The 23,545-nt window shown below is 31.2% G+C and overlaps 1 protein-coding gene and 1 long non-coding RNA gene across 2 annotated transcripts in view; one reads left to right on the forward strand and one right to left on the reverse strand.

Moving 5' to 3' along the window:
* The window catches only part of LOC141543764 (uncharacterized), an 87,163-nt gene extending 78,089 nt beyond the window's left edge, over positions 1 to 9,074 (forward strand). Inside the window, exon 3 of the long non-coding RNA XR_012482515.1 lies at positions 8,494 to 9,074. This is a non-coding gene — a long non-coding RNA (uncharacterized LOC141543764). The remainder of the gene's footprint in view (positions 1 to 8,493) is intronic.
* SLC2A13 (solute carrier family 2 member 13) overlaps positions 1 to 23,545 on the reverse strand; it is a 139,962-nt gene that overhangs the window by 27,694 nt on the left and 88,723 nt on the right. Inside the window, 2 exon segments of the mRNA XM_074269490.1 lie at positions 4,199 to 4,319; positions 20,105 to 20,268. Coding sequence (XP_074125591.1) covers positions 4,199 to 4,319; positions 20,105 to 20,268 — 285 coding nt within the window.

The raw sequence follows: 23,545 nt of genomic DNA on the forward strand, positions 1-23,545 counted from the left end.
AATATTATTGATAACTATAGCTTTTGTTTTTAAATAAGAACTATTCACTCTATTATGTAAGGAATATGTAAGAAGTAAGGATAGTAATTAAAACTAGGAAAATAGTTCAGATAGTTATAATTTCTTGAATTATATGAGTTAATTGTGTTGTTAGCATGAGAGTAATACATATAATTAACAGCTAATTAAAATAATTATTAATGATTTATAATAAAAATATAGTAATTCTTTTTTAGGAAGTAATACAACTCTTGAAATCCCAGTTAAAATAAATGACATTTAAGTTATATAGGGTTTAAGTATATATTTATATCTTATAGGGGCAACTAGATGGTGAAGTGGATAGAGTACCAACTCTGTAAGTCAGGAGGTCAAATTTGACCTCAAACACTTGATACTTCCCAGCTGTGTGACCTTGGGCAAGTCACTTAACCCCAATTGCCTCAGGGAAAAAAAAGTAACTATCTTGTAGAAAGTTTTAGAACTTGAAATCAGTCTTAGGAGATTCAATTGTTTTCTTTCTTGTTAGGATTTTCCATAAAAGTATGATATAGTTGCATACAACAATACAAAACCACAGATTGTGGTTAATTCTATTAATATGAACAATTTCATGCTTAGCTATGAAGACTTCTAAAGTTATAAAGTCTTTAATAGACTCTATTATGTTAACTATAATTTTTTTTTTTGGAGGCTGGGGTTAAGTGACTTGCCCAGGGTCACACAGCTAGGAAGTGTTAAGTGTCTGAGACCGATTTGAACTTGGGTCCTCCTGAATTCAAGGCTGGTGCTCTATCCACTGCGCCACCTAGCTGCCCCCTAACTATAAATTTATAATAAATAAAAATAATATATTTTAAAAATTAATTATATTAATTATTATTGCTATTAGTGAGCAAAAGAAAAACATTAAAATTGAGTATGCATTTAAACAATCAGAGTATCATTGTAGTATTCTTTTTTGTTTGTTTGTTTTTTCTGAGGCAACTGGGAGTAGAGTGACTTGTACAAGGTTACACATCCAAGTAGTGTTAAGTGTCTAAGGTCAAATCTGAACTCAGGTCTTCCTGACTTCAAGGCTGGTGCTGTATCCACTGTGCCACCTAGCTGTCCCCTTTGTAGTATTCTTGAAAGGCCTAGAATGTTATTATTAATACCTATGAATATAATTGTGAAATAAATGTTTATTCATGTATGGGATAAACTGAGTGAAGACTTCTCATAAGGATGTGGCTTCAGCTTAAGCCCTAATTGTGACTTGAAATTTTGCAATAACAAATTAAGCTATGGCTAAAAGCTGCAAGTGTTTGATTATTTTATATAAACAAGCATTTCCCCCCTGTCTCTCCCTCTCTCCTTTTCATTAACATTTAAGTACTTAATATAGTAAAATGTGTTCTGTGGTCAATATTTAGTCTCTGGGTAATTTAGAATTCTTCTGTCAATGGAAGAAAAAGTCAGAGGGCACGGTGGGGCATCTAGTTAGTTTCTATATAATCTTGTGTTTGCAGGTTGTGCTTTGAACTCTTCTACTGACACCTTGTCTGTTGGGAGTTGTCCTTTCTGGTGAGATTGTAATAAATCCCTTTTTGCTTTTTCTTACTTTTAGAATTTCTGATTGTTTTTGTGTTTGCTATTGCCCACATAATTCATAAATCACTAAGTGTGTAACCAGTAAATTAGGGAAACCAATGAATGATGCCTCCTATGAGTAATAACATAATATGTGCCATATAAGATAATTATATAAGTGATAAATTAACTAATGCAACTTCTGTTAATCCTCAAAACACACACATATGTCTACATATATGAAAATATATAGTGTACAAACACATACACACATACATATATATATACATACATATATACATATGCATATGTATGTAATTTCATTTGGTCATCCCAACAACCCTGAGAAATGTGTTATTATTTTCATTTACAAATAAGGAAACTGAGGCAAACAGAAGTAAAATGATTTGCCAAAGATCACACAGCCTAGTACGTTTATGCGATTGGATATGAACCATATCTTTCTGATTGCATGTACAGCATTATCTACTATGCTACTTAGCTGCCAGTAAGTAATAGTGTCTATGTCTACATACATTGCAAATGTGGTAAGGTTATATAATAAAAATTTAAGATCCCATTTACACTCATTTAGCTCAAATTATAACTGAATCTAAAAGGATTATTGTTTCTGCATAACATTAGAATATGGGAAATAATAAGGACATCTAGCTGGCACAATGGATAGAGCACCAGGTTTGGAATCAGGAAGACTTATCTTCCTCAGTTCAGATCTGGTCTCAGGAACTTCCTACCTGACACTGGGCAAATCTTTTAATCCTATTTGTTTCAGTTCCTTCATCAGAAAAATGAGTTTTAGAAGGAAATAGCAAACTACTCCAGTATTTTTACCAAGAGAACAACCAAAAGGGGTCATGAAATGTTGCATATGTTTGAAAAGACTCAACAAATGGGAAATAAAACCAAGTCCAACTAATTAAAATTCATACTTTTGTAGGACAAAAAGTAAGAATAAAAATTTTTGTAATAATCATGTTAATATGTGTTTTTTTCAATGACTAAGATATCTCCTTGTCTTTGTAGTATACTTGTTTCCTGGTGCAAGTCTAAATTGGTTAACTTACAGACCCTGATATTTACTCAGTGTGGTCACAACTTGTTTCCATTTCTTCTGCACTAATATACTATCTCCATTCTCAGATCATTAGAGTTTAACATTCACTAAGTTCAAGAGTGAATTACTGTAGTGTGATTTAATGAACATAAGATATGTTGATGAAATTATATAATCAAAAAGGATCAAGATTGAAGTCAAGAGATCTATATCTTAAATCCTAACATTTTTATTTGTCATGGAACTTTGGACAGACTTATTAACTGGGATGAACCTCAGTCTTCTTATCTGTTGGAAAAAAAACCCTCAAAACCAGATAGATTTACAAACAAACTCTACCAAACTTTAAAGATTAATATCAGTAGTGTACAAACTATTTGAAAAAAAGGTAAAGGAGTCCAGTCAAATTTCTTCTATGACACAAGAGAAAGAGAACTTCATGCCAACTTCCTTAATAAATATAAATGCAAAATTTTAAAATAAAACACTAGTAAGGAGATTATATCAATATATTACAAAGATCATATATAATGACTAAGTGGAATTTAAAGCAGGATTCCAGGGCTGATTCAATATTAGGAAAACTATTAGCATAAATGACCACATCAATTACAAAAGCAACAAAAAATTATATAATTATGTCAATTGATGAAGAAAATCTTTTGGCACTAAAAAACATTAGAAAGTATAATAATAAATGGCACTTTCTATAATGGGAATAAACTAGAACTTTCCTGATAAGATCAGGATAAAGCAGAGATGTCCACTATCACCATTATTATTTAATACTGTACCAGAAATGCTAACTATATCATTAAGTCAAGAAAAGGAAATTGAAGGAATAAAAATGTTTTGCAGATCACAAAATGCATAGAGAAAAGAAAATCAATTAAAAAGCTAGTTGAAACAACAGCTTTAGCAAAGTTGAAGCACATAAATTAAATCCACATAAACCTTCAAGATTTCTGTATATTAACAAGCTTTGCAGGAAGAGATAAAGAAACCATTTTAAATAATTGAAAACAGTATAAAACACTTAGAAGCCTATATGCCAAGACACACACAGCAACTATATCAGCCCAATGGCAAAACACTTTTCATACAAATAGAGATATAAATATTTTCAAAAATATTAATTTATCATGGGTAAGCCAACCTAATATGTGAAAAAATGACAATACTATCTAAATTAATTTACTTAACTAAATTAAGTATTTACTTATTCAGTGCCATATCAATCAAATTAGCAAATAATTATTTTTTAGAGCTAGAAAAAAATAATATAATATTTCCCAATAAGTGGTCATGTAGTCTCATTTTGAACATTTCATGGTAAGCAGGATAAACACTACCTCATGGTAAAATTCTGTGATTCAATACTTATTTAATTGAATCATAAAAAATACGTCAGTAAAAGGCACTTTGATATTTACAAAATGGCCTGTGATATGAATTTTTGTATAAGAACTGTATTTAGAATGGTAATTTTACAGGCATTTTAAAATCAAAAATTGACTAAAATCTTCCAGAAGGTGAAAACAAAATTCTCACCTGTATTTTGTGCAAGAAGAGTTCTGATGTGAAGGAGCTGTTGGCTTAAGAGAGATTTGTGGTGAGACCTGAGCTGACAGCAAAAATCCCAAAGCAAGGATAATGAGCGCTACAGAAGTACCTAAAATAATGATAAAAATAAGTTATACTTCAGAGAAGGGTAAATAATACCCTACAATATTGTATTCAATTTGCTATAATATAGCTGTTTAAAATATTTTGAACTGACCTCCCTACCACAAAAAGTATGCTCCTTAAAATATCTGCAGTGTGATTATCAAACAGTAGCCTGGTATCATCCTTTGAATTATGGAAATTACTACTTTCAAATTATATTCATTATCCTAAATAGCAAATTGCAAGTGAAAACAAAATCATAGATATATGACTGATATATACTACATATAAATAAGGGGAAGGCTCTGTACTAAGCATTACAGATTCAAAGATTTAAAAAAACGACACAATCCCTGACAGCACAGGACTTAAACCGAATGCAAACACACAAAAGAATATGATATAATATAATATATAAATGTGGTAGAGGACAATAATATTCACACAATATGCTCAAAATGAGAGGGAGACATTATTATGATGACTGAAATTCAGGTAAAGCTTAATTGCATCAGAAAGGAGCCATAAGGGAAGATAAATATTTCCACAGATGGAATTTCACAAGACCTATGATTTCAGGCTGCAGAAGTATCTGAACATTTGAGATATGAAACAGAATATAAAAAAAATAGAACCCACAAAACACTACCTGTTTTACAAGTAGAATCTATTAAAATATTATTATTATTAAGGACTAAACCTGTAAGCCAAAATAGAGGTCCTAATAAAAAAAAAAAAGTCTATACTAATATGAGATTAAAAGAGAGAATGATTTTTGTAAGCTTGAATAAATGTTAGCTATTAACATCCTCATTATTAATACAGGAGCATCTCAACATGGCTATAAAATACATTTAGACCTTTCAATCTATATTTTAGGCATATCTTCTAATTGGGAATATGAAAAATGGCAGCTATTTACTCCAAATAAGATATTCCTAAATGAGGTAAGTGGTTGGTTATATAACAATTACATATTTGTCTCAAATATAGAAATTGTGTGGAAGATAGAAAAGAAAATGAAATATATAAATTTACGATTGGAGGTAGCTAATGGAGATTATCTGTAGATAGTACCACTAATCATTTGGATTCTGAAAGAATGTTGCTTTTTAAAAATAAGATATCTTTCATTTTTACAATAAGCAACAGGTCTGGAGAGATTAAATGAATTGCTTAAAGTCACACCAGCAAAAATATAGCAGGACCACAATCTGAGACCAAGTCTCCTCCTTTAGATTAAATCCTGTTTTCATTAAATCAGTTGTTTAAAAAAAAAAAAAAAAAGGCCTTAAGCCTGAAGCTATGATTTATTTTCCCCTTTCATTCAACCACAATTACAAGTATTTGGAATGTTCTAACAAACACTCTGAAGCCTTCAAAAGTAAATAATGGACAAAAAGGGATTCGAAAAAAATCAGAATGAGGGTAAACAGTTCAGCTACTAAAAATGTCTCCAGTATTTCCTTTTTAATTTCCTATCCTTTTCACACTATTAAATCCATCAACAAAGAATTCTCATCTATTCTGATTTTTTTTTTTTTTTAGGAGAAAGGGGCAATCAGGTTTAAGTGACTTGATTAGGATCATACAAATATGCATCTGAGGCCAGATATGGACTCCTCCTCTTCCTCCACTGTTTTATGTGATGCAACATCTAGCTGCCCCAAATGTATCTCTTTAAATCATTTTCAGTTGAGTGTATTTTGAGATCAAATGGTTTAACATAATCTGTAGCATGCTATAGTGGAAATATGGTGAAATAAATATAAAAAGTTTTGATTTATTTATACCAGTTCCACCACTTATTAGCTATGTCACTATAATAAACAAATTTCTCTAGTCTCAATTTCCTAGTTTCCAAAATGATAGCAATATTTTTCTGAGTCTTGATTCCTGCTAATTAATCTGCAGCTTTTGAAACTGTTGACCAAGTTCTCTTTCTAAAAACACACTATTTCCCTGGTTTCAGATAGCTTCTTGGTTCTCTCAGTATCCATTCTTTGTCTTTTTCAATGGATCTTTTGCCTGATTGTCTAATGTTACTTTTCAGCCATACCCTATTCATGGCATTCTTCTCTCTTTTTGGCTTTTCAATTATTTCAAATGTCTTACTCTTTGTGATCCCATTTAAGGTTTTCTTGGCAAATATTCTGGAGTAATTTGCTATTTTCTTCTCCAGCTTATTTTACAGATTAGGAAACTGAGGCAAACAGGATTAAGTGACTTGTCTAGAATAACACAGTTAGTTAAGTTTCTGAGCCCAAATTTGAACTCAAGAAGATGAGTTTTTATGACTTCAGGCCTGACATGCATTCCACCCTATCAAGTAGTTTCCCCTTTTTTCTTTATCTTAATTGGCTATCTTATTCACTCCCATTTCATTATCATCTCTATGCTTATGACCATTGATAGCTCAAATTGAATTTATCTTTCTTTTTGAAGTCTCTATTTCTTTCAGAATCCCCATCCTAATTGTTTTTCTATGGCTTTCAATACCATTCCTCATTTAGAACTTAAGGCCTCCTGACCTTAGAATATCCATTTGTCCCTATAGTCTTCTCAAAGTCTCTCATTTGCCTTCTGTGCTTTTGATTTTCTTATTTTTCAAGAAATTATCAAAGGAAACTGTCATAACATTTGAGAATCTGAAGGTAAAATATAAATTGAAATAATCTATTATTCACCAGGAAAATCATATCTGTTGCAAGGATCCCAGCTCAAAGATAAAAGGAGTCAGTTAGAAACCATTCAAATATCATAGGGCTATATTTAGGATCACATACAAAATTTGGCACTTCCATGTTAACGGAGTAGAAAATCTGGAATATGATATTCAGGAAGACAAAGAAGCTAGTATTACAATAAAAAAAAATCACCTACCCAGCAAAATTGAATGTAATCCATCAGGGGAAAAGGAATATTAAATGAAATAGAGGACTTTCAAGCATTCCTGAGGAAAAGACCATAGATGAATAGAAAACTTGATATTAAAGCAGAAGATTCAAGAGAAGTATTACAAGGTAAACATGAAAGAATAATCATAAGAAACTCAATAAAGTTAAAGTGTTACATTCTTACATGGGAAGATGATACATGCAATTTCTAAGATCTTTTTCATTATTAGGTCAAAAAAGGAATGGAGTAAGTTAATCAACTTATTGGAACAATTTTTTAAATGAAGGGATAAGAAAGGATAACTTAGGAGAATGGGCAGGGAAAAATAGAATGAGGATTTTTTTTCTTAAGAGGAATATGGGGAAAAAGCTTTTACGATGGAGGAGGAAATGGCAGGGGTGGCAGGCAATGTTTGAACTTCATTCTCGTGAAAGAATGAAGATATATACATACACTCACTTGTACATAGAAATGTAATTTATTCAATAGGGAAAAAAGAAAAAAGGGATAAGAGAAAGGATAGTATGATAAAGGGGAGAATAAATTAAAGAAAGTATTTGTTAGAAGCAAAATACATTTTTGAATAGAGACAGAATAGAGACAGGGAGGGAGAAGAAACACAATAATGGGATGGAAAGAATACACAGTAATCATAACTGTCAATGTAAATGGGAGGAACTCACCTATAAAATAGAAGCTTAGTAGGCTGTATTAGAAACTAGAATTCATGAGACACACTTGAAACACAAAAATACACATGCAGAATTAAAGAGCTAGAGCAGAATCTAATGAGCTTTAGCTTAATAAAAAGGAAGTAGGGGTAATAATCATGCTATTAGACACAGGAAAATATTTTGTTAAGAGATACCATTGACAATGAAATAATATCAAAAAATTTTATAAGAAGTTTCTCTAATAAAGACCTCATTTCTCAAATATATACTCATTCTCTACCAGCCAGCAGCACAGTAGCCATATATGAAACCATTGGTTAAAGCAAATGGAAAAAAAATGATTACTATAAATAAGTTCACTTACCTTGGCAGTATACTTTTCAGGGATGTATACATAGATGATGAGGTTGACACTCTCATTACCAGAGCCACCTCATTGTTTGGGAAATTCCAAAGGAAAGTGTGGGTGAGAAATATTAGCCTGACTTACAAACTGAAGGTCTATAGGGATATTGTGTTGACCTCATTGTTGTATACCTGTGAAACCTGGACAATACCAGCACCATGCCAGGAAACTGATTTTTTTTTCCATTTGAATTGTCTTAGGAAGATTCTGAAGATCACCTGGCAAGATAAAAGACACTGAAGTGCTTGCTTGAACTAAACTACTAACATTCAAATTCTGCTGCAGAGAGCACAACTCCAAAGGGCTATCCTTTGGCCCACAACTAGATCAGTATCTCAAAGAGATCAAAAGGAAAAAGTAAAAATACTTATATGTACAAAGATATTTATAGCAGCTGTTTTTGTGATGGAAAAGAATTAGAAATCAAGGGGATACTCATCAATTAGAAAATGGTTGAATGTTATGGTATGTTTGTGATAGAATACTATTGTGCTATTAAGAAAGATGAGAGTGGTGGTTTTACAAAAACCTATATAAACTGATACAAAATGAAGTGAGAAGAACCAGGAGATCATTGTGCATAGTAAGAGCAATATTGTAGTGATGATCAACTCTTTAAAACATAGCTACTCTGATCAAGACAGTGATCCAAGACAATTTCAATTGTCTTGATGAAAAATTGATAGCCAAATGCAAAGTTAAGCATAATTTTCTCTCTCTATTTTTCTTGCTTTTAAAAAATATGGCTAATAAAGAAATATGATTTGCATTATTTCACATGTATAATTGATATCACATTATTTGGCTTGTTAGAGAATAGGAAAGGATGTGAGAGGGAGATTAAAAATTTGCAATTCAAAAATGTAAAAGAAAAATTGTTTAAAATAATTTTTAAATTAAAAAAGAACAAACATGTCAAAGAAGAAGTCATAAAAATAATAATTTATTAAAGATAATAATAGTAATGAGATAGCATATCAAATTTGTAGGATACAGTTAGTGCAGTTCTTAGGGGGAAATTTATATCTTAAATGCTTACATCAATAAAAAGAGGAAAAGGTCAGATAAATTGAGTATATAATTTTAAAAAGCTGGAAAAAAGAATAAATCCAACTCCTCAATTAAACAATGAAATAGAAATCCTAAAATCAAAGAAGGGATTGATGAAATTAAAAGTTAAGAAATTTTAGACTAATTAGACTAAACTAATAAATTCAGGAGCTGTTTTATGGGGAAAACAATAAATTAAATAAGACCCGAATTAACTTGATTAAAAAAGAAAGAAAAAGAAAAAAATTCCAATATAAAAATTAAAAGGGTAAATTTAAATGAAATTAAAACTTAGGAAGTATTTTGTACAATTATATGCCAACAAAGCTAAAAATCTTTGTGAAAAATGAATGTTTACAAAAATATTAATTATCTAGTTCAAGAGAAGAGGAAATAGAACATTTAAATAATCATATACTAGAAAAAGAAATTGAACAAGCCATCAATGAACTCCATAAGAAAAATGAACTCCATAGATTTATAAGTGAATTCTACAAAACATTTAAAGAACAATTAGTTCCAAAATATAAAAACTACTTGATAACATAGACACAGGAGTTCTACTAACTTCCTTCTATGACACAAATGTCGATTTGATATCAAAACCAGGAAGCACAAAGCAAAGAATAAGAAAACTGAATATCTGAAAACATCTATAGGTCATTAGGGAAATTAATATTGACTTTAAAAATCTTAATCAAACACTAAGAAGGAGATTACATCAATACATTACAAAAATCATACATTATCAACAGGTAATATTTGTGTGAGAAATATAGAACTGGTTCATTAGTAGGGAAATTAAAAGCATAATTGATATCAATAACAATACTACAAACATAATATGATTAAATCAATAGATGCAGGAAAAATCTTTGACACAGTACAATCCTCAATTCATATTAGAACGTTATAAAGCATTAAATAGATGGAGCCTTTCTTAAAATAAATACTATACAAAAAGAAAGCATGTATAATGCCTATAAATTGGAAGTCTTCCCATCCCAGTAAAATCAGGATGAAGCAAGGATGTCTATTATCACCAGTATTCTTCAAAATTCTAATAGATGTGTTTATATCCCAAAGAGATCATAAAAGAGGGAAAAGGACCTATATATGCAAGAAAAATGTTTATAGCAGTTCTTTTTTTTTGGTGGCAAGGAATTAGAAATTGACTGGATAAGTTATGGAATATGAATATAATGGAATATTATTGTTCTATAAGAAATTAGCAGGTTGATTTCAGAAAAACCTAGAAAGACTTAAATGAAATGATTGCTGAATGAAGTGAGTAGAACAAGGAGAACATTATATACAGTAACAGTAAGATTATGTGATGATCAAGTATGATAGACTTAGTTCTTCTCACCATGTTGTGATCCAAGACAATTCCAATTGGGATGGAAAATACCATCCACATCCAGAAAGAGAACTATGGAGATTGAATCTGGATGGAAGCATACTATTTTCACCTTTTTTATTTGTTTGCTTTTTCCTTTCTCATGTTTTTTTTTCCTTTTGGTCTGATTTTTCTTGTACAACACGAGAAATATAGAAATATGTTTTAAAGAATTGCATTCCTATTTCAGATTGCTTGTTGTCTTGGAAAGGGAAAAGTTAAATAAGAGAGGCTAAAAAAATTTGGATCGCAAAATCTTACAAAAATGAATGTTGAAAATTGTCTTTACATGCATTTGGAAAAAATAAAATACTTCTGAGAAAATAAAATAAATTCTAACATAAATGATAGCTATAGCAATAAAAAAAATAAATTTGAGAATTAAGAGTAGGTAACAAGGAAAAATTATTCTTTGCAGACAATACATACTTATTGTCATGTGTTACATGACATGCTTACAGAACCATAGAGAATCAACTAGAAACTATTCTGAACAACCAATAACTTTAGCAAAGTTTCAGGATATAAAACAAACACACACAATCCATATTATAACAAAACCCAATAGAAAAAGATAGAAAAGAAATTTATTTAAAATAATATTATTAAATTTATGAAATAACAGAAAGAAATACTTGGGAGTCTACTAGTCAAAATACACATAGAATCCATATGAATACAATGACAAAACACTTTTCAGACAAATAAGACAGAACTAAATAATTTGAAAATATTAATTGCTCATGAGTGGGCTGAGCCAACATAATGAAAATGACAATTCTCCCTAAATTGATTTACCTGTTCAGTGCCATACTAATCAAAACACCAAAAAGTTATTTTATAGGGCTAGTAAAAATATAAATAACATTCACACAGAAGAACAAAAGAATATCAGAATATCAAGGGAATCAATGAAAAAAGTGAAGGAAGGTGACCTCACAACTACCAGACTTCAAGCTAAATTAGAAAGTAGTAATTAATCATCAAAACAATCTTGGACAGTATACAAAATAAAGTAATGGATTAGTGGAACAATATGCAGTGAGTGGTCAATGACTGTAATAATCAATGTTTAATAAAACTAAATTTTAAGCTTTTGGAGAAAGAACTCAATATTTGATGAAACTTGCTAGAAAAACTGGAAGGCAGAATGATACAAATTAGGTATGGAAAAACATCTCATACCATATATCAAGAGAAGATGAAACTGCACATGATTTTAGTTGGAAAGGGTGATATCCTAAGCAAATTAGGGGAGCATGGGAAAAATTACCTTTTATACCCATATATTAGATTAGAGTTTATAATCAAATAAAGGCTAGAAAGTACCACAGAAAGTAAAATATACAACTTTGATTACATTAAAATGATTTTACACAAACAAATCCAATGTAGCCAAAATCAGGAGAGCAAGAAACTGGGCAGATGGGAGGGAAGACTGTTTATTGCAAGTTTCTTTGATAAAGATCTCATTTTTCAAATATTTAGGTAACTGAGCCATATTAATTAAAATAGGAGTTATTCCCCAGCAATAATGTCAAAGAAGATAGGAAGTTTTTGGAATTAATAAGTTAAAGATATTAATAATCTTATAAAAATCTATAAATTACTAATAAAGAAATGCAAAAGAAAATAATTCTTAAATATCATCTCATATTTATCAGATTGGCTAATATGACAAAAAGGGAAAAGAACAAATGGTGGAGGGAATATGAAAAATGAATGGTACACTGTAAGTTCTTAATAAATGTTTATTCATTATTGATTATATGAGATGGTTCTCTAAGAGAGGGAGAGGTAAGGATTTTGGGAATAATTATGATGATATAAAACATCAATAAAATATTTTTAAAAAAGAAATGAATGAGAGACTAATGGAAAGAAATATTTTGCAATGATAATTGGGTGAATATTTTGGTCATTTTTTTTCTTATATTTTGAAAAATAGGACATCTATCCTTCCATTTTTAAAAGTCTTTTAAAAATCACTAACAGTGGTTTAGAAATTATAAGCAATTCAGTTCCTAAATCTGTTTTTTTTTTTCATATGATGCCCTTGCCTTTTATCCACAGCACTGATAAAAGCACTAATTATATATAAAATTTTAATTTTCCAGACTTTGGGTTTTTATTGATACTTAGTCTTATGTCATCTTTCCCAAATATATTTCTTCCCCTTCTTACATAGAAAATAATTTCTTGGAAAAAAAGGAAAGAGAAATAAAGGAGTTCTGCAAAAGTGACTAAACACAACAACTAAATCTGATATGTAACTCAGTAAAGAATTGATACATCTAGGTTATATTGTAACACATGTAAAATGTATGGGATTGCCTGTCATCAAGTGGAGGGAATAGAGGGAGGGGGGGATAATTTGGAAAAATGAATACAAGGGATAATATTATAAAAAATATATAATAAAAAATAAAAAAAAGAATTGATACATTACTTCTTTTATTCTTTAGATACAAGTTTGGTCATTATAACTACACAATATTCAGGTAATATTTTTGTTTTGGTTGGAGGGTAATTTATTGTTAATTTTTGCTGTCATGGTTCTTTTTTCTTTTAAATTTAATATTTTATTTTCTGCTAATTACACATAAAAATAATATTTAATATTTATTTAAATTTTTTTGTATCCCAAATTCTATCCTGAAGTTGAGAAGACAAGCAATTAAATAGAAGTTATACATGTATACTCATACAAAACATATTGCCATACTAGTCAGGTTGTGGGAAAAAAAGATGAACTGCCCCCATCCCCAAATAAAGACAGTATAGAAAAAGTATGCTTCAAACTATACTCAGACTCCATCAGTTTGTTCCCTGGAGATGGATAGCTTTTTTCATCCTAAGTCCTTGAGAACTGTCTTAAATCATTGTCTTGTTGAGAATAGCTAAGTCATTCATAGTTGATCATCATACAATATTGCTGTTACTATACACAATGCTCTTCTGGTTGTGTTCATTTCATTTTGCATCAGCCCATGTAAGTTTTTCTAATTTTTTTGACAATATCCTGCTTGTCATTTATTTTAGCCTAATAGTGTTCCATCACCATCATATACAACAGTTTGATTACCCACTCTCCAATTGATTAACATCTCCTCAGTTTCCATTTCTTTGTCACCCCAAAAGAACTTCCATAAATATTTTATATCTTTTTTTCTTGTTTTATGTCTCTGGAATATAGAGCTAGTAATGGCATTACTTGGTGAAAGGTTTTATAGCCCTTTGAGTTCCAAATTGCTCTCCAGAATGTTTTAATCTGTATTCCACTTTACTATATACTAGTATCTCAATTTTCTCACATCCCCACCAACATTTGTCATTTTCTCATTCTGTTATATTAGCCAATTTATAAGTGTGGGGTGATAACTCAGTGTTATTTCAATTTAAATTTTTCTAATCAATAATCATTCAGAGCATTTTTAATATAACTATAGAATGATTATTTTGTCTGAAAACTGCATATGCATAAATTTTATCAAATTTATCGATTTAACACTTTCTCTCTCTCTTTTTTACACATACATTTGTATATGGGTATATGTGTGTATAAACACATATTACATATATTATTATATACATATAATATATATTACATATATTGTGCATATGTCACACACACATACACACACACACACACATATATATATATACATATATACATATATATATATATATATATATATATATATATATATATATATATATATATATATATATATATATGAAATATTAACAGAGGGATAGTAATGGAATGAAGAAAACTTCCTGTAGATGATAGGATTTTAGTTAGAACTTAAAGGAATCCTAGTAGTTTTGTAGGAAGAAGGAGAGAGAGCATTCCAGACTTGGAATTAGCCAGAGAGAATGCCCAATGATGAGAGATGGAATGTCGCATTCACAAAACAATCAGGAAGCCAGTATGACTGGATCAAAGAATATATGCCAGAGAATAATGTGTATGAATACTAGAAAGGTAGGCAGAGGCTATGTTATGAAGGGCTTTGAATGCCAATTGGAACATTTTGTTTTTGATCCTGGAGACAGTAGGGAGTTACTGGAGTTTATTGAGTGGGGGATGGATGGAGTATGACATAGTCACTTGCTTTGGAAAATCACTTTAGTGGGTGATTAGTTAGTGGGTGATTGGTGGACAAGACTGGAGCGGGGAAACCCTTGAGGCAGGCACACCAGCAGGCTGTTGCAGTAATCATGACATGAGGTGATTAAGGGCCTGCCCTCATTTGATTGGTAACAATATCAGAAAAAAGAATGAGATATATTCAAGAGTTGCTGAAAATGTGAAACTGGCAGGCCTTGGCAAGAGTTATGGGAGGGAGGAGATGAGAGTGTCAAAAAGCTATAGAGAAGTCAAGGAGAATGAGGATTGAGAAAAAGTAATTGGATTAAGTAGTTTTAGTGGAATGGCAAGGTAAGAAGAAAGAATATCAAAGGTTTTGAAGAAAATGTGAGGAGAGAAAGTGAAGTTATCTTTTATAGACAGCTTTTTTGAGGAATTTATATACAAAAGGAAGACGAGATACAGATCAACAACAGGGATGTCACTGTAAATGGAGGTTTTTTTTTTTCCAGAACAGGGGAGATGAAGGCATGTTTATAAGGAGAAGGAAATGAGCAAGAGAGAGAGAGTGAAAATAAGTGAGAGTATCAAAGACAGAAACAACACAAATCTTCTGATTATTTCAATAAATGCAGAAAATTATTTTGTTTTGTTTTTTACCAAAAAAACCACTCATTCCTATTAAAAATATCTATAAAGAACAGGAATTATTAGGGCTTTCCTTAAAGTAACAAGTAGTATCTAGTCCAAAACTATCAGCAAGCATTATTTATAATGGGGATAAGCTAGAAGTCTTCCCAATAGAATCAGGGGTAAAACAAAGATTCCCATTATCACTACTAATATTCACTATTGCATTAGAAATTCTAGCAATAACAATAAAGAATAAAAAGCAATTAAAAGTATTAAACAAGGCAATAAAGAAACAAAATGATAATTTTGTGTGTTTGCAGACAATATGGTATATTTAGAGAATCCTAGAGATTCAAGTAAAAACCAGTTGAAATAATTAAGAACTTCAGCAACATTGCAGGATATAAATTAAACCCATATAAATCATTAACCTTTCTCATTATTGCTCATAAAACCTGGTAGGAAGAGATTAAAAAGACAAGTTTCATTTAAAATAGCTGCAGACAATAAAAAAAATACTTCTACCTGCCAAGATAAACCCAGGGACTATATGTAGACAATTAAAAAACACTTTTCAGTCAGATAATGATAAATCTTCACAACTGGAGAAATCTTAATTCCTCATAGGTAAGCAAAGCTAATAAAATGAAAATGATAATTCCACTTAAATTAATTTGCTTATTCGGTGCCATACCATTTGAACTTCCAAAATTATTTTACAGAGCTAGAAAAATAACACAATTCATCTGAAAAAAACAAAAGTTCAAAAATATCAAAATAATCAATGAAAAACATGTGAAAGATGTCTACCAGTACCATAACTCAAACTGTATTACAAAGTGGTAATCATAAAAACAATATAGTACTAGCTAAGAGAGAGGGTGATGGATCAATAGTTTAAATATTACCTAATACTATTATTAGTACTAAATGACTTTAGTAATGCAGTGTTAGATAAATGCAAAAATCCAAGCTTTTGGGGGGAAAATCATTATTTGGCAAAATTTTCTGGGAAAACTAGAAAGCTGTTTGATAGAAACAAGGTATAAACCAACATCTCACACTATATGCCAAAATAAGGTCAAAATGGTTATATTTTTACAAGTAAAAAATGATATAAGCAGATTCAGAAAGCATGGAGTAGTTTATCCCATCAGATATATGGATAAGGGAAGGAGTTAAGACCAAACAAGAAGTGGAGAGCATTATAGGATATAAAATGCATAGTTTTGATTATATTAAATTAAATAGGTTTTGCACAACCAAAATCAATGCAGCCAAGATTAGAAGGAAAGCAGTAAATTGCAGAAAATGTTTTAGTAAGGTTTCTCTGATAAAGGCCTCATTTATCAAATACATAAAAACTGTGTCAAATTTATGAGGAATATCATCTGTCTATTGATAAATGGTCAAAGGATTTGAGCAAGCAATTATCAGAAGAAGAAGCTAAAGTGACCTTTAGTAATATAAAAATGTTCTAGATCACTATTGAATAAAATAATGAAAATTAAAACAACTTTGAGGTACCACTTCCCACCTATCAAATTAGCAAACATGACAGAAAAGGAAAAGGATAAATGTTGGAGGAGATATAAGGAAATTAGGGCGCTAATGCCCTGTTTGTGTTATTGTGAACTAGTCCAAACATGGAGAACATTGGAATTATGGCCAAAGAATTATAAACCTTTGCATATACTTTGACTTAGTAATACCACTATTAGGTCTGTATCCCAGAGATTTATTTTAAAGGAAAAAAATTCTACTTTCCAATATGACCAATATGAAAATAAGTTTTGCATGACTACACTTATATAAAATACCTGCATTTTCAAGGGGAAGGGAGGAAAGAAAGTGAAGGAAAGAATCTGGAATTCAAAAATACAAAAATGATTATTAAAAATTGTTTCTACATGGAGCAGAAAAAAATAAAATAAAGCCATTCATTTTTAATGGAAAATAAAAGAGAGGGGCAATATTTTAGAAAAAATAGGATGATATGGAATCACTTAAAAAAGTAAAGGTCAGGGTGATTCTATTTCATCATGGGAGAAAAGAGTGAAGGAGGAGAAAGTGGCAGGAGGCACCAGAGCAATAACTGATATGGAAGACAGGACAAGGAAATGGTCTTGACAAATGATGTAAATTTTATACCATGGACCTCTTTGGTAGTCTGGTGAATCCTATGGAACTCTTATCAAAACAGTGTTTTTAAATTCAAAAGACAAAATACTCAGGATTACCAAATCAATTTTAGATTGTTAACTTCTTAAGAATATGGATTGCCTTTTGCCATTTTGTGAAAAAGTGCTTAGCACAGAGCTTAGCACATAGTAGGCACTTAATAATTTCTTTTTCTGAGATGGGACTATTTAAGTAATTTATTTCCTCTTCTATTAATCTGGGCAATCTATATTTTTGTAAGTATTCTTCCATTTTACTTACATTACCAGATTTATTGACATATAATTGGCCAAAATAACTCCTAATTATTGCTTTAATTTCTGATTGGTGGAAAGGTTTCCCTTTTCATTTTTGATACTAATAATTTGATTTTTTCTTTCCTTTTTTCTAATAAAATTAACTAAAAGTATTTTGTTGGTGTTTTCATAAAACCAACTATTAGTTTTGTTTATTAATTCAATAGTTTTCTTACTTTCAATTTTATTAATCTCCCCTTTTATTTTCAGAATTTCAAATTTGCTTATTTAATTGGAGTTTTTCAATTTGTTCTTTTTCTACCTTGTGTAGTTGCAAGCCCAGTTCATTGATCTTCTCTATTTTATGCAAGTAAGCATCTAAAGATATAAAATTTCCCCTAATAACTACTTTGATCACATTCCATAAATTTTGGTATGTTGTCTCATTAATGTCATTCTCTTGGATGAAATTATCAATTGTGTCTATGATTTGTTGTTTCATCCACTCATTCTTTAAGATTAGATTATTTAGTTCCCAATTAATTTTGGTCTATTTTCCCCTGACCTTTTATTGCATGTAAAATACACTTACTATTTCTGCCTTTATGCATTTGATTTTGAGATTTTTATAGTAGGCTCTTAATAAATTTTGAAGGATTGATTGAAAGAGCTATCAAAATGTTTATTAAAAAGTTTATAAACTCCAGATTAAGAACCCCTAACTTATTTCTTCTTAACTCCAATTCTCTTCATCCTGACTCTGCCAATTCCCCACATTTCTGTTCAAATCCCCCCCCCCTAAATAAAATCATCTTATCTCCATGGGCTTATCAGGTTTTACTGCCAACTTTTTAAAGAAAACAGCTTTTGGTGATGTAGGTGATGTAGTAGGGCAAGATTAAAACATCAACACTATTGAAGGCCTATTTCAATTTTCTGCTTTATAATTTTTAGAGGGTTGCTGCAAACTGAGAAAAGTTAAATATTGTCTTCTCACTAGGGCACATGTTTAACTTTATGGGAGGACTGAAATGCTTTCTACAAAGCCCATACCACATAATCCCATAAATTTAATTGGAGTCTTCCTCTATTTTTTTTACTACATCACCAGTGATCATACTCATTACAAGAAATTGTTGAAGTTTTAGCAAATTCTTTGTATATAAGAGTATTGACTCTTTTATTTAGCTTCTCATCAGAGTATCAAGTACTATTATTAATATATAACCTCTTTTTGGTATAGTGTGTTACCATTGACTAGATAGGATTGGAAGGAAATTTTAAAGAAGTTTTTTATCTTGTGATTGAGATAGTTGAATTTGTATTCCTATTAATGCAAATTCTAACTAAGAATTCATTGCCCACAGAAATAAAGTTACAAATAGTAATTTGGTGTAGTCAAAACATTATTTTTAATATGATATTTTTAGTACATTTGAAGAGATTATCGTGGGCTGCCCTAGGAATTTGGTACCATTCATAACACTGTGTTTATGAGAAAATGAGAATAAACTTCCATAACAAAATCTGTTTTAAGTTGAAGATTAGCTATATATTTAAATAGTCCTGGAGTCTTCACAGAAAATTTAAAAGAAAGAGGTTTTATCCATGAACAAACAATGATGATGAATTCACATTGTAGCAAACAAAGAACTTATTCTATTATGCAGAAAATCACAAATCGATAATCAGAAGATATATTGGAAAGAAACTCAAAACCATTTTTAATCATGGAAAGAAGATATGATTCAAGTGTAAATTATACTAGAATTTAGATTTGTAAAAAAAAAGTCTAAAATTTATGCTATTTCTTAATAGAAAAAAATAATTTTTCTCAAATTTAATTTCTTGAATAATTTGGAACAATATGATTCTACTTATGCTTCCACAGAATGTTCACATATGAAAGGATAATATGTTTTTAAAATTAAATTACATTATAGAAGTGTAATATGATATTTGTCTTTAAAATAAATATTAAATATTCATAAAAGGGCACTTCTTATTTTAACAGTACCCTTGAACATAAACAAAAATAATAAAAGGAAAAATACTTTCATAATGTCAAAATTGCTTTCACAATGTTAGTTTCTAGGTGCAAATTATTTCCATTTATCCCAATGGATTACTATTACTAGACTTGGAATATTACTATTTTCTTTATATTCCTCCCTATTTATGAGAAATTTTACAATTGAATTTCCAGATCAGAAACTTACCTGCTAAGCTACCAAGTGTAAGTTTTCTTCGGCCTACTTTCTCAACAAGCCAGACTCCTACTAAAGTGAAGATAAAATTTGTGAAAGCTGTAACTGAGGCTAGCCATATTGCAAGTCGATCATCTTCTACTCCTGACATCTGCAAAATGGTTGCACTGTAATACCTACAAGGTAAGAATAGGAACAAGATTTTTTTCTTGTAATTATGTTAAGAGATAATGTCATTCAAATATAAAAGTACATATAAAGTCACCTCATAAACCCAGTGAAGACTTGTAATAATAATAACAAGTTAACTTAGTGTGGAGGCTAAAGTTATAGAATTAAATATAGAGTCATAAGTATTGCCAGTGTGATGATGTTTTTCTGGACAAGCATATTTGTTAGAAATTAAAATAAACGATAGAAGCAAGGAAGCAGTAGATTAGTAGTAGTGAATGAAGGATATGCAAAAAAACAGAGGCATTGATAAAATATTATTAAAATAAATAGAAAAGTGCTAGGGAAATGCACATAGAGAAGATTTGTCAATACTTGTTAAATTATATATATTTGCAATAAAAACAAACGGGATATAATTGGTTGGTAGTTTGTATGGTTTTAAAATTTTCCTTTATATGATGAAAGGTGTACAGATTGTAAGCATACAATGAAAACAAAGTTTTCTTTTAAAAGATCTATTTATCTTATACTGAATAATTAAAAACTTTATATACTTGGGAAATTTTGTTACAAGATAGAACTTAACTGAAATGTTACATAGGATAGATTTTTTTGAAGATAAGTTTTTATATTTTCATAGCATGACAGGATCATGATCAATCAGGGTTCCCCCTGCCATATGGTGTGATAGCATCAGTTATTTCCTTGATGATACTTCTTTCTTCCTACCACAATGTGGGAGGCTTTACTAAAATAGAAGGCAGAGCTGTCTTCAGGACTGAGTTGACCTATGTGATTGGTTGAAGCTTCCAGATGTAACTCCATTCTTTCTCCCTTCACTGCCCCCCAAGCCAAGGACTTTGGAGTAAGCCAAGGACAAAACTTCCCATGAAACTTCATTGACCCAGTCTTCATCCATACAGCTTCCTGGTAATCTAAGGGCAATGATCCTCCCAGGCATATGGAATGAATCTGGGCTCCTTAGATTTGGTGGATTTGTGTTATTTACTGCAAGAAACTCCCCTACCTACTGACCAGATGAATTTGTGGAAAAAAGAAGCCCTATTGAAAGAGACTAATTGCTAATGCATTTGCTATGATACAGTCAAGTAAACCTCCTCTTGTTAAACATATAAGATTTGTGAATGTCTCGTTCATTCCTAAATGGAGCCTGAACTATGAGAGTACTGGTCTTCAAAACTTTACCATCAAGAATTAACTTAGTAAGCAAAGGGCCTCTCTTTCCAGCTTTGAGTATGACTCCTGAAACCTGGAGTTGAAAAGAAAATAATTAATGGCTAGCCCATGGGGATACTAGTAAAAATGTACCAGGATATTTAGCATCCAGGCCTGAAAGATGGATCAATGAATAGATTGAGACTAGAGTAATGAAGATTGAGTTCAAAAACAGCCTTACAGTTACTAGCTGGGTGACTCTGACTAAATTACTTAATCTCAGTTTGCCTCAATTTCCTCATCTGTAAAATGGGGATAATAATAGTTTCCATTAATAAATAATAACATCACTTATCTCCAAGATTGTGAGGATCAAGTGGAGAATTATTGTAAAGTTCTTAGCACAACGTCTGACACAGAGTAAGCAGTTTATAAATGTTTAGTACTATTTTTAAGATGAATGTGAGGGTATGAGGTGTTTTGAATGCCAAACAGAGGATTTTATATTTTATTCTGGTGGTGACAGGAAGACACTGAAATTTACTGAGTATGACCTCAGTCATGTCAGACCTACATTTTAGAAAGATTACTTTGCAAATGAGTGGAAAATAGGTCAGAATGCAACAAAGATTGCAGAGAAAGTCAACAGGAATGAAGACTGATCAAGATTGTTCTTAACTTTGGAGAAAGTAGTTTTGGATGGACTTTTTGTTTAAAAAAGATAGTTTGTCATTTCCTTCTCCAGCTCAATTTATACTTGAGGAACTGAGGCAAACTGGGTTAAGTGACTTGTCCAGGATCACACAACTAGTACATGACTTAGTCCAAATTTGAACTCATGAACATGAATGAGTCTTCCTCATTCCAACTTCAGTGAGTCATCTAAGCTGCTCCTAGTGGTTTAACTGGGGAGATGTAAAAAAATTGCCTGGCAAAAGTGAAGTCCCAGTTGAGGCTGTGTAACACAAATTTGGACCCAGTCAGGACATTTTCATGATTTTCTCCACCTCTGGTCAACGGGACATAGGTAGGAATGAAGGTAGTAAATGGTGGGAAGGACCTAAGACTACATAGGAGTAAAGAACAAGATATCAAAGACTTTACAGAGTCAGACTGGATCCCCAAGAAGTCAATATGAGGGGAAAAAAAGAAGAGGGTGGCTCTTGCAAGGGTGAAGATTTGAGAGAGAACTAAGGGATCAGGGGATTGGAAGACATGGCATTGACAGAAAACAGGGTGTGGAGTTGAAAGGCAAAGGGAGAACTGGAATGACAATAGATTGTGATCAGATGAGGGAATTTCAGAGTTCATGAATTATAAGAGTGGAAAGAGGAATCAGGCATTGTACAATCAGGAAGTAAATAGAGGCATTGAAGCCTGAGATTCCAGGATGTGATTTCTGTGAATAAACAGGGACAACCTTGTGGGCGGGAACTCTGGGCACATTGAGATCACATCATTAACGGGAGGTGTCTCCTTCTCTGATTGGCTGTATGACCTCATAAACCCTTTTTAAGCTGTGGGCATGAGGAAGTAGATCTCTCTGGCTGGGAATTCATCAGGAGTTCATTAGGAGTCAGCAGGAGGTCAGTTAGGATCAGGATGTGAGCCTGTGAATAAAAGATCTTGAGCTTGCACATGACTGTTCTCAAGAACTCTATTGTACATTTAAATGATGGCTCCATAAAGTGATGGCCAGAGATCTCTGAAGACCTCAGACCAAGGTAAGATTGATAAAATTGGTTTAAGCACCACAAAAGTAACAGGAGAGTTCTCTGAGGGCCTGGGAATTAGGAGAGACTGGCAGTAGTAAATGCAGAGTGGGCATTAACAAGGGTATTCACAAGAGTAGTGAATGCCTTGAGGGCATTCACAATGAACATAGAACTTGTATGTTTTTGGGTCCTGGCTAGATCAAGGGCATAATCATACACATTAATTTAGGGACAAAATCATCAAATTATATTTTGTATATGTGTAATGGGGATGGAGCAGTAGATCATGGTAATATAAGTAAGGTAGGAACTGGGAAATAATGAGTTTAAGGGAACACTAATATTTTTATTGATGTTGATATCCCCTAGTATGAAGAGGGAATTGAGG

This window comes from Sminthopsis crassicaudata, chromosome 5 (genome assembly GCF_048593235.1).
Source record: "Sminthopsis crassicaudata isolate SCR6 chromosome 5, ASM4859323v1, whole genome shotgun sequence".
NCBI lineage: Eukaryota > Metazoa > Chordata > Mammalia > Dasyuromorphia > Dasyuridae > Sminthopsis > Sminthopsis crassicaudata.